Source organism: Athene cunicularia (assembly GCF_003259725.1).
Source record: "Athene cunicularia isolate RWA chromosome 9 unlocalized genomic scaffold, athCun1 chr9_part1, whole genome shotgun sequence".
In the NCBI taxonomy this organism is placed as follows: Eukaryota; Metazoa; Chordata; class Aves; order Strigiformes; family Strigidae; genus Athene; species Athene cunicularia.
In genome coordinates this window covers 19,392,069-19,404,873 of record NW_020799110.1, presented here as the reverse complement: position 1 = coordinate 19,404,873, position 12,805 = coordinate 19,392,069, and the positions used below count along the sequence as shown (strand labels likewise).

Sequence of the window (12,805 nt, the reverse complement as noted above, 5' to 3'; positions counted from 1 at the left end):
TAAAGATGGCTACAGCCATGAGTGAGCTGCAGAACATATCACTGATGAAGGCAGGATGGAGTTAATAAAAAGCTTCAAGTCAGCCTAATGCCAAGCCAGTGCCTCTTGCCACTGTACAGTCTGTTACATGCTAAAAGTAGCTCTGTCAACCCAAGCGACACCCATCAATACAATTTTGATGAAAGGCCCTTTGGCTACACAGAAGTAGTAAATATTAACGATTATCCCCTTGAGTTTGCAATGACAGATCAGAACACGTTATCTGCTTTTCTCTTGAGCATGCACATACTTCTCCTGTTCTTACTGGACACTGACAAAAATCTATGTCAATAAAAAAATAAATGAACTTTTCAAATGGCCGTACCTTACTGTGTGTTTTTTTCCTTTGCCATTGTTTGAGCTCAGAGGGCACCTGAGCACCACACTGAGCTCACTTCCCACTCCATGCTGGGAAGGAGAGAGTAAAGCAAAAGACTCAGGAATTGAGATAAGGACAGAGAGGGATGAGTTGGGGGAGCTTCAAGAAGCATCTCACAAGGGGTCAGCGCTGCAGCCCCTCCCTCCCTTGCTGCAAAAACCCCCCACCACTCAAACCCAGGACAGCCATCTAAGCACCAGATTCAAAACCATGAGCTTCACCCTACACATGGCAGGGTAAACTATGCTTCTGGTGCTCTGTACTGCCACACCAGAGGCACACACCCATCCCTCGTGGTCATGGCCAGTGCCACAACGTGACTTTTTCACCTCGCACTCACTCCTCCTTCCACTCTACAGCTTCAGGCAGCTCTCCACCTGGCCTGCCATGGTCAGAACAGAAGCTACAAAGGCAAAGGAATGCTTTCACTTGGCAGTTGACAGCTAGGGAGTATAAAATTTTATATTTCCTACTGTATGCATGGCAGAAAGAGGGGAGAGCTGTCACAGGGACACACAAGAGGGAGCTCTCTCAGGGCAGCACTAAGCTGAGAAAATTACAGAAGACCGAGAAGAAAAAAACAGAGAGACCGGGGTAAGGAATTACATGGAAACTTGAAGAGAGAACAAAGAAAAGGAAAGCCATATCTGGTTTTATGAGTTAATTCGGCAGAAGGGTATCAAGAGGAACAAAGGTGCATCAGTCTCGAGGGTGATAACCAGCAAAAAATTACCCAAGAGGAGAGAGAAGAAAAACAAAATTCCATTATTATCACTGCACTCACCTGTAATAAAACCCAACTGACCTGCCAAACAAGAAATAACAGCTCTCTGTCACCTGCTAACCACCAAAAAGCCAGGAGTACCTGAAGCATAATCCCTCAGTATCACCCCCAAGACACTGTTTTAGGGACATCATGATCTCCAAATCCTTGGTTAGATTTTTTCCTAAAACATGACAGGCACCATAACAAGAACAGGGCTTCAAACTTGTGCAGTTGTATTTTAGGTGGCTATTGCAGCTCTACTTCAGACCATAATCATCTTTGTTGGAAATTTTTTTTATGAGAACTGTGTCCAAAATTTCTTTGATAATTTTTAGCACCAAACCACTGGTGGAGCTCATGATAAATTGATATTCTGTCAACTTCACTCCATACCTGAAGATTCCACCACAGTAACATTTAATCAGAAAGTGACAAATGTTCAAGCTGTGTGAAAAACAGGGCAATGAAATAATAAAGCTTCAGGATCTTCTGCAATCCTGGACCATGCAGAAAGCTTTGCTTAACTTCAGGCAGAAAAAGTGGAAGAGAATAAAAGGATACAAGTCCAGGAGCAGAATATGGTATAAGATGCTTATAAAATTATAGGAATCATTAATACATACCTCACTGACCAAGCAAATGGCATACGGTATTTTCCCAGCTTGCTGCAGAACTGTTTATTGGATTTTAACAGTTTCTGAGCACACTACAAAAAAGAAAAAATATTTCATCAATATCATTAAAATATCTAAAATGCAGCACAGACTACATCTAAGTACTCCTCTGCTGAAGAGGCTATAGTGTCCCTAAAACACTTTCGCCAGATACTGCCCATAACAGAAGATTCTGGGTAGGCAGCAAAGACATCACAGATGAATATGAAGGTGATGATGAATTAAACCACTCCACCATCACTTCGGTCAGATCTGTGCTACAGTTATTATTCCAGTTTTCTCTAATATACCCAATACAAGATGCACAGCCTGCTCTCAGAGAGAAACAGGTGTTTACCCCAACTCACTGAGATTTATGACCACAATTTGCAATGTCTTCAGCTTCCAGTAGGCTGAAGCTGACAAGAAATGGATGTTTCTGTTACCTTAAAAGAATCGGGATTCTTAATGTAAGGTTCAGCACTGCTGGCAATGTTTCCCGTAAGCACCTTTTCTATTTTTGCCACTAATACGATCTCAGAATGAGGATTACTTATGGAGAAAAGAGCCTAAGGATAAAAGAGACAACACTTAAAAAGTATATAGCAATACTGGAGAAATAAAATAGAGCCCATGCTCTCTGTTGCTGGTAACAGTAACAAACCAAATTGAGAAAGGATTATTGAGGATTATTATCACTACATATTCAATACAGCCAGACGGAAAACAGGACCTCTGTGATAGCGCTGAAGTAAGCTTGTGCGCAAGCAGCACCTTGCAAACAGACTGACTCATGTCAAGAAACAGTATGACCACATTAGCATCACCTGACCTAACTGTTCCTCTTGAACAGTACTTAAGTGCTGGCCTAAATTAGTCACGCCTCAAGGGAATGACAGGGAAAAGAAAAGGTAACGTATGGGGTTTTGGAGTAAGGCTTACAGCAACAGCAAGAATGTGAAAGTCCTTTGAGATTAACGCAGCATCTAGGTGTCACTTTCAGTTACGATTTTGTTTGGCTGGTTTGGGAGAGGTCAACAAGTGAAACCAAAGAGCATAGGAAACATGAGTGGTTTCTCAAAATAACAGACACTGACTTTTTTCAAAGTTTTGATTGTAAATGGTTTTGAAGTCTATACAGGGAGTTCAAAAATCATGTATCTGTATCAAACATGTATCTGTACACAAGCACCACTGATACACACACACACACACACACACACACACACACACACACTAAGAGTATTCTTAAAAACAAGAACCACTGGTAGCATAGATAAATTCTCTGATGAAAATCAATACTACTACTGAACTAAAATAAGTCACATGAGTCACTAAGTCATGCAAATCACACAAGGAATACCTGTTTGGGGTATTTCAGCCATTCTTCTGGGAACCCCTTGACCTGTGGTTCTTCCATTCCATTTGAGTCTGTATTTTCAACGGTGCCATTTTCTAATGAAAACAAGGAACTTGAAATCATCTGTCTAACGAGTGTGTGGTTCAAATCCACATGAAAATCAGCAGAGATCTTCCTGCCATCCCTGACATCATATAGTGCCACGCTCACAAAGAAAGGCTCTACCTGGAGAAAACACCAGAAATATAATTTAGTGGTAACTGAGAGAAATGGGGTAAACTCTATTTTAATAGGTTCCTGCAGCTAGAAAAAAAGAAAGCAAACAAATATTATTTACAGATTATGAGATTCATTAAAAACACATGCTCACACACCCCCTCACCAAAGTCAGTTTCCAACCATGTGATTTCAGGGGCTTTTAGAGGTAGTTTGCTAACAATGTGCCAGAACAGGAATTGACAGCTAACTTAGAAACTTGCAGAATAAAACACAAATGTATTTGTCACAAATAATTATTACAGTAAATGGAGCCCAGAGAAACTCATTACAGGATTTAAAAAATGTAGATCACTATAAAAGAAAGAAGAGTGAGAGTGGGCTTTCCAGGGATTGTCAAAAATGCAACACAAAGATGACAAATATAAGTAGATGAAAAATGTTTATTGGTACAAACACAAATGCATGGGTGTATTATTCTGTGGGAAACACATGTTCCATTTTGCTAGGAAACCAAGAGCATTCAAACTGCTCTGACAGTACCCATTTATTCTATTGCATAGTACCAGGGAATTCAGTCCTATGACTGTACGTAACCTCCAAAGAGCCTCCACAGTTTTGATCAAATAACTCAATCTCAGAATAACACCTTCTGAGCTGTCCAGAAATTAGAATCTTAAAACTTTGGAGATAAGGAACAATCTATGGAGGGCACAATATTCTATGCTTTTTCAGCCTCTGTAGTGAGGTAGAGTCATCACAAATTCATTTAAACATTTATTGCAGTCTGCCAAAAAAAAGTATTGATTACATCATGTTGAATATGCACTCATGTAGAGGTCATCTTCAAATGAAGAGAGAAAAAAAAAATCAATGGCTCATATGTAATGTATGAAAGCTGAGTTGCGAGGACACTAATTTCTCAAAACTTTCCTGCTTCAGAGGAGAACGATCTAAAAAGTATGGACCGACAGCTACATCTTGCTTTTCCCTGCCCTTTTTTCTTAAAGAAAGAATAAGCAAAATTCTCTAGATTGTCCTGGTTTCCACTAGATGAGGCATCCAGTTCTTTCTATTTTGCCTTCTCTTCTGTAATTTAATCTGCTTGCTCTCTGTCCTCTCTCTGAAAAAAAAAAAAAAAATCACTTCACCAGCACCTGATACACAATTGCTTCCCTACATATTATAGGTCTTGGCAGTTTAAACTTCTAATAGCAATTGTTAAGAATCCTCAAGGATTGTAACATTTTTAATTTCTCACTGAACTGTAGCTATAAGTCTGCAATCTAAATCAGCTTCAAAATGTTTATAGAAAAGTTCATCAGTTTCATTATTCTGTCCAAAGGGATGGGCAGAGGAGGATGAGTGAATGCAGCATGTGTGCAGGATACAGCTTTCCTTTTACATTCTCTTTCCAAAGTAACAAGCACACAGAAAGAGAGAAAAAAGAATAAAAATTAAAAAAAAAATAAAATCGAAAGGAAGTAAGTAAAGCTTACATTGGTTGAAGGATCATTTTCATTTTCAGTAACACAGGCCTGGAGATTCAAACTGAGGGATTTACAAGTTATCAGGATCCTCTTTGCAGGCTTTTCTTCAAATGGCTTGATCACTGAGTTTGACCCTGGAAACTCCTTTTTCTGAGGATTCAATAACTGAAATAAGTTGGGTGATTTGTTATACAGGAGAAAAGGATAGCATTCCAAAAATAAGTAAGATTTTTAAAGGTCTTGAGAATCAGTAAAGGACCCAAAAAGCTCAAAAAGTCACTGTGGATTCATTTTACCACAGTAAAGAGTGTTATTCCCAATTTATAGATTAGGAAACAAAGCAAAAAGATTGTCTGAGGACATATATAATGTCAGAGGCAGAATTAGGGATCAATTTAGGTTTCCTATAATTTTAGAACAGATTTATTTCTTCTCTACTTACTGCTTCTGAAACTTTAGCTTTTAATTTCCTCATACAGATTAAACAGTCACATATTTTCAGACTATAACACCACACTTTAGGATTAGATTTTGAACCTTTCCCCTCCCCTCACTTATACACCACACGACTATTTGAATTCACTTAATATTTTTACTAACAGTGCTACAGTTGATTGACAACAGGCTCAAGTTTGAATATATACTGATCCCGATTTCACTTAAGTCTTCTTTTTAACTAAAGTTTTCAGTTAAATCACCAGCAAATGTACATTTAGTGCAAGGAATAATGTTATTTAAATCATGAACTCTGACACTAAATGCTAAAGAAGCTGAAGATAAAAAGAAGTTTCCTACATTTCCAGCTAAACATTTTTTCACATAGATAGCCTTTGGTACCTCCAACTGAACCTTCCCACTGCTTTTTCTATCCATGCATGCTTTTGTAGTCAAATTCAGTGTAATGAGTAACAATAAAAACACTGTTCTTGTAACATTCCCAGTCCAAGAGAAAGTTCTATTCCTGTAACATTTTCAGTTTGCTTCAGTGATTCAAAGCTTAGCTAGACTGGACTAGATGATCTCCAGAGGTTACTTCCATCCTCAACTATTCTGCAATCAGATACGGGTAGAGTCTATACAGAAATCTCTATGAACTAGAGATAGCTCCCCACACCCTGCAAAGCTGAAGTCTCGGTTATACCCAGTTGCTTGCTGAACTCCAATCCACTCTGGTGGCTTAGCTAAGCCAGTTAACTCAGAAGTTTTAAAATACAGGTGGTCTAAGAACTTGGGGGGAAAGAAAAAAAAAAAAAAAAAAAAAAAAAAGAGAAAAGATTTAGTCGCTCCATGTTTCTAGAGGCTTTCACTGTTTCTTCTGTTTCTGTGATGTACTGTGGTGACAGATAATAAATTAGTTTTCTACATAAGAACAGAAAGCCATAGTTGTTAGACTTCTAAATGAATGATCAATATTTGTAACAACACTTCTCATTTCTGTAGTAGTTATCCAAAAGCACCTTCAAGCACTCTTTGAAGGTTATATGCTTGTGAAGCAGAGATTTTCAGGCCATGATATACTTCTAAGGAACCCCCACATAGATCAATTAAGTAATTCAAGTTCATTTATGTTACTAAAGAATCCACTGCGTAAAAAGTCAGAATGGTGGATCACTACACTAAAATCACTAGGGATTCCACAGTCAAGGAAAAAAGAACACCACCAGTCCCACAGAAAACTGCTTGTGTCAGGGGAAGGGCAGAAAGGGGAAGAGGAAAGCACAGCTCAGCCTTACAGGTGGGCAGACACACAGACTGCAGCATGTCACCTAAAGGTAAGGCTGGAGTCCTCTCCCCATCCATCCTTCTGCCACAAGGCAGGATCAGTCCCATCCATTTTATTTCTGACAGACATATGCCTACATTAATAATAAGCTCCCTGTTAACTAGGCAACTTCCTGAAGCTACCTGGTGCTTTCCTACCCCCACTGTTGAAGCCCATTCATCCAACATGTGAAGTACACCCTACACATTTCCTTCCCCTTATAGATCCTTCAGGATACCTTTGAAACCTTTTTTTCTCAGTTTAAACAGGCACAAATCCTTCAGATTTTCTTTGCATTCTGCTTTTCCTAACTTTATATTTCAACCTCTGAATTATTAATGGAGTCCACAACTCCAATACTGAGTACAAACCTTAGCTGAAATGGTACAGGCTATGCTCTTGTTCAGTTCCGTTCAATGTTTTGTGTTTTTCACAATAGCACGACATCGTTAACGCACATTAAGTAACAACCACAAGCAGTACTGCACAGTAAGAGCAAAAGCTCTATGTTCACTCCCTAAGATGCCCCACCCATGAGCTGACTTGCAGAAGCAGGTCCTGATGTGTCCCTGGTTTACTTGCTTAGGTAGAAATAGGATTGGGAGATTTACCCATCATGGACTAGGGACAGGCCACAGATCACTGTTCCTGCCAGGCTATAAAGCAAGGGCAGGGGGAACAGGAATTAATCATATAAAGGGCAATACAAGCATCACACAACATACAGACCATTTATTTCAGTCTTGCAGGCCACCTGCAGTCTTTAACATACCTTTGAGATATCTGCATTAGCTAAACCATTAGAAAGTATCTATCCACAGATGAGACAATCAGATCCTACCACTGTCCTTAATACATAAACTCAGCTACATAGCATCTGGTTGGTTGGTTATTTTGTGTATTTTTATTTTGAATTTGTTGTGGGGTTTTGTTTGTTTGGTTTTTTTTTTCCTTTTTTTTTTTTTTTTTACATTCTAGGTGATTGCTTCATATATATTAATACAAACTACAGTAAAATGTCGACCAAATTCTGTCCTCATTTGCATATACAGTTTTCAGTTCACATCTGTGGGAGTAACATCCTCAAATAGCATTTGGCTGTGTAGACAGTATCTATAGTAGCTCACTGACAGAAGATTACAAACAGATCATACATTCATTTAAGAAAAAGCAGTGAAACACTTCCAATCTAGCTTTTCATCAAAAAACTTCTTAGCACTGTCTACAATTATTTCATCCACATGAGGCAGCTTATGAGATCCAGAGGACAAAATGCGTCCCCTGATACTACATGCATCTTTCAATGAAATTACAGAAGGTGATGAGCAGTTCACAGCTTGTTTCCTTGCAAGTCACACAGGAAATCTTGGCTCTCCAAGGGCCAAACTCTTCTAAAATTAAGTTAAAAAAAGTAAGTATTTCACAGATAACTGCAGGGACCAGACTCTTAGTGACTTCACAATCAAACCACTCCAGGGAGTACCTACTTTCTTTACATTCAGCGGAGCTTTTCTCATTTAAACAAAGCCATCAGTTGTCCAGAAAGAAAATTATTCCTGTCATTTTTCATGGCTCTAACAATCAGAATGGACTGTGATATATTTTCAAGCTTTTCACAATATTAATAACCCTCTATTAGCAGGCATTTTTCACCTAGGTAGCACTTTCCATTAAGTCTATAAGGATAAATATAACATGCATTACTTTTGCAAAGTCTGGGTGCAAGGTGTTCTCTGAAGAATCAGTCTCTTCTTGAGAGCAATCATAATTCACCAAAACTTCTGCAGGGTCTTGAAAAGAAGAAAAAAAATACACAAGTGTTTTTACTATACTTACTATTACCATTGGGTTTAAAAAAAAAAAAAGAAAACCTATCCCCATGCTATTTCTTTTTATCCCCTTTAGTATCATCAGGCTAACAAATGGAAGAGATAACTAATGGAAATCTCTGTCCTCCTCAACGTCATCTCTCACCAGTGCTTAATGTAACTTAGTCTGAAACATCTGACATTCATCCATAACAAATATTCATGCCCCAAAAGAGACTTTCCTTTGCTTTCTTGGTCTGTTCTGAGGCAACACCGAGGGTTTATCTCAACTAAAAGATTTTGGACTCCCAGTAAAGTGAGTCTTCAGTGAGGCAGGCAGGACCTTCCTTACCTGCTCTTTGGGGAGAGGAGGGATGCAGTCTGGATTCCATGAGCTGCAAATCCATGGATCCAGAGAACAGCACTATACAGCAACCCCTTTGCTTTATTTAACTCACCAGGGATTGTTCTGCTTTCACTAGGTAATTCAGCACAAAGTGAAATAAGTCATTACAACCATTTAGGGCTCTTCTGCCAAGAAAGCATCATGCCTTTTGACAAGTTAACTCCATAGAACATTCCTGTTGCTTGTTATCAGGGTTTTTACCAGTAGAGACTTCTGTTTTCTGTTAGCCTTATGTCTTTGACCTTTTATGTATATATTGCTTCCTGTTTCACTAATATCCCTTATGGGTAGGATTTTCAAAAGTACTTATCTGATTCTGAAGCGCAAGTCTCTTCTTCCTCCAAATTATAAAAACATCTTGGGCTATTCCTGTCCCTCCAAAATCAGAATTTATTATAAACACCAGGATAAATCCTTCAATTAGCTCTGAACTTCCCCAAGATCCAGATGCCCGTGGATTCAAAGCTTTGATTCAGCTCAGAGCACAAGCAGTTCAAATCTCTATCAAGGTTTCCAGTATTCTCAGTCTTAGCATTTCAGCTGGGGTTCATCCAAACTGAACATGGATTTATTATGTGGAGGAATGAATTACTGCCACATGAGGAGCGCAGTATAAGAGAGCATCCAATTCTTTCTTCCACAGTGAAATCATATTAATACGCAAATTCACAAAAGCAAGAAATGAAAAGTTAATATGCTTCCAGGAAAAGAGCGATATATCACAGCTGGGGTTTTTCTTTTATTATTAGCTCCTGATTTTTAAAGAAAACAAAATGCTGGAAAAAGAACTGATCTAACCTCTCTCCAGCACAAAACTCTTCAAAACCTTCAGACTTTCAAGAGAGTAAAACACAAAGTACGAGCAACATCACTGACAGAGGGGACTATATTTGAAAAAGAGCTGCATATGCAAAGCAGAGCCATGTTGCTCCTGCTGACTTTGTGGGGAGCAGCATTACCTCCCCCATAGCCCTCTGAAAATGATCCGTGAGGAGTTAGCTGACATTGTTTGGGGATTGCCAAAAGACTGGTGCTGCTTCCTCAGAAATCAATAGGTGCAGAGTCCATTACAGACTCAGGCAGTTAAAATGATTCAGTAGTGATACCCGAAGGTTCAATTTTTTTGCATTTGATTTAAAAAAACTAAGTGCAAGAGACTATTCACTCTTACCAAGTTTCAGATCAGTGAGATCTGCACTTTTTCTCTCCTGAATGGTTCCCTCTGGATTTATTTGGAGGATTTTGTTGAGAGTGAAAATCCAGTCATCCATATCCTGCTCATTTTCAGCTGCCAGCACAAAGTATGTGAGGTCATTCATTTTCAACTCAAAGGCATGTTTCCTAAGCCTGTTATTCTGTTGGAACAAAAGGAAAAGAAAAATAAACACTAGAACTAATTACAAAAAGGTACATAAAAAGACATCCATAAGATGGACATGTATATGGCCACTCCTTAAAAATAACATTAAAGCAAAATTCAGTGGCTTTAAAGAAAATCCAAGTAGTGTGATATTAATGTTAATTGATGTTAATTTATCGTTGGGTCTTCTAAGATCTTCTATCGCCAAATATATGTCTTCTATATAGCCGTAGAAATCTAAGTCTATGGACACTAACTCTTCAAACTACAGCAAGGAATACCTCTCCCAAGTGGAATAATGAAAGAGCTCTGTTGGTGAAGTAGCTCTGTTGGTGAAGTACACCATTACAGAATCATTCAAGTTGGAAAAGACCCTTGGGATCATCGAGTCCAACCATCAGCCCTACTCTACAAAGTTCTCCCCTACACCATATTCCCCAGCACTCATCTAAACGACCCTTAAACACATCCAGGGATGGGGACTCACCAACTCCCTGGGCAGTCTATTTCACTCTTTCTGTGAAAATTTTTTTCCTAAACGTCCAGTCTAAACCTCCCCTGTTGCAGTTTAAAGCCATTCTCCCTTGTTCTGTCACTAATCACCTGTGAGAAGAGACCAGCACCAACCTCTCTACAATGTTCTTTCAGGTAGTTACAGAGTGATGAGGTCTCCCCTCCTCCAGGGGAGGAGGCTTCTCCTCCTCAAGCTAAACAGTCTCAGCTCCTTCAATCGTTCCTCATAGGATTTGTTCTCCAGGCCCTTCACAAGCTTCATTTCCCTCCTCTGCACTCGCTCCAGCACCTCTCAAATCTCTCTCAAATTGAGGTGCCCAGAACTGGACACAATACCCCAGGTGTGGCCTCACCAGTGCAGAGTACAGGGGGACTGTCACCTCCCTACTCCTGCTGGTCACACTATTTCTAATACAAGCCAGGATGCCATTAGCTTTCTTGGCCACCTGGGCACTCTGCTGGCTCATGTTCAGCTGCTACATGAATTAGAGGTGTTCTCTAGAGATAACTACAAGGCCCAAGTCTCTTACACCTTACCACCACACCAGACACTCAAAAAGATCCTAAGTAGTGCTAAGTCATATGAATATTTGCTCAATGAGAACAGGACTGAATTCACCAAATTCAAACTAGCAAGCAAGCAAAGTCAGCTTGTGGTCAGACTATTCCATCCCTGACTGCTGAGGCTGGACCTGAACAGGTCTAAGCTAATTGTGAACAATTTATAAAATCTGTTTCAAGGTATTTACAGATACTGCTAACAAAATACAGAAAGATAATGATCTCTTAGCATCTAATAAAGTTAGAAACATTATGGTTCGGATGAGAATATTTCTACATAATTTTAAACTTTTTCAGTTTTTCTGAAAGAGCTTCCAGATGATATGAGTGTAAACTTGGAATGGAGATAGTAAATCTCTCCAGAAGACTGCAATAGGACAAATTACTCCACATGAAAAGATTATAACGGGTACTTCCCACTGACATCTTTGGGTTAGAAGGATTTTAAAAACAACTAAAGTGATTTCAACAATTCTTTGCAGGACGCAAAAGGTGAGGTATAGTACTGTTCAGTCATTGCAATGCTATCCTTTTCAAGTACAGAATAAGAACCAATGCCCAGTTTACTGGCAACAGACTGAGTTCTGAAATCTGTTCTGTATCACCAGATTTCACCTGCAATAGATGGTTAATCCATCAATTTCTGTCATAAGAATTAACAGGTGCTTAGTTACTGAAGCAGCTCAATAAAATTGAGTGATGTGATCTAATATAATGTGCTTCACCCCTCAAATTTAACAAATTAGTGAAGCTTTTATCTCTTAAGTCTTATGGAAACAATTGCACCAATTGTCTCTCCTCCTTACTTAAATCTGAAAGAACACTGACTGGTCCTACCCCCTATTACTTCAAACTTAGAACCACTGACTACAGACATGAGTGCCACTGGTTTGTTTTCAATATTCCAGAAAATGACCATCACTTTGTTGACACATGTAACCTTGGAGTGATGCAGACAAATGAAAACAATTCGTCCAACCATAACTGGCCATTTCACTCAATTTTATTTTTCTTCATTAACAGTCTCAAGTAACATGACAATGGTATCCTGTAGCTCTACATCTATAACTACTTCTCAGTACAGTCCTATATCAACAAGTTACTAAGAATAGCTTCTAAGCCAGATGGTGAGATGATAGTAATATTTTTATTTAAGAGGAACAGAGGCAAAATCTGATACTGATTAGCAGAGGAGGAGAGCGAGAACCCAAGACACTGAGACTAAAGTTCCATGAACTTTTTTTTTCCAGCAGCAGAGATGATTTAGAAGATTCCTACCCAAACTGTTGTTAATCACTTGCTCCAGTCCTTACATTACGTGCCATGACCCATCACAGGAATCAGTTAAAACTTATTCTGGAGCTACTTGGGTCAGAGTCAGTCAGATCTTGGCTTTTCAAACTGACTAGAGATTGTGTGTTTGTATGTGTGTTACTTTTTAGTTCTGCTACTGGAATTTCTCTTGGTAGGAAATTGTTTTCCTCTCAAGTAC

General features: G+C 39.0%; 1 protein-coding gene across 2 annotated transcripts in view; it reads right to left on the bottom strand.

The window, feature by feature from the left end:
• Positions 1–12,805, bottom strand: part of DOCK10 (dedicator of cytokinesis 10) — a 136,057-nt gene that overhangs the window by 65,115 nt on the left and 58,137 nt on the right. The window contains exons 8-14 of one of the 2 annotated variants that reach the window (XM_026854829.1): positions 10,051–10,234; positions 8,370–8,455; positions 6,167–6,234; positions 4,913–5,087; positions 3,201–3,422; positions 2,284–2,406; positions 1,808–1,890 (exon numbers count right to left, since the gene is read on the bottom strand). In XM_026854829.1, coding sequence (XP_026710630.1) covers positions 1,808–1,890; positions 2,284–2,406; positions 3,201–3,422; positions 4,913–5,087; positions 6,167–6,234; positions 8,370–8,455; positions 10,051–10,234 — 941 coding nt within the window. Of the gene's footprint in view, positions 1–1,807; positions 1,891–2,283; positions 2,407–3,200; positions 3,423–4,912; positions 5,088–6,166; positions 6,235–8,369; positions 8,456–10,050; positions 10,235–12,805 lie in introns of those variants that run through there. The other variant, XM_026854828.1, reaches the window with a different exon arrangement.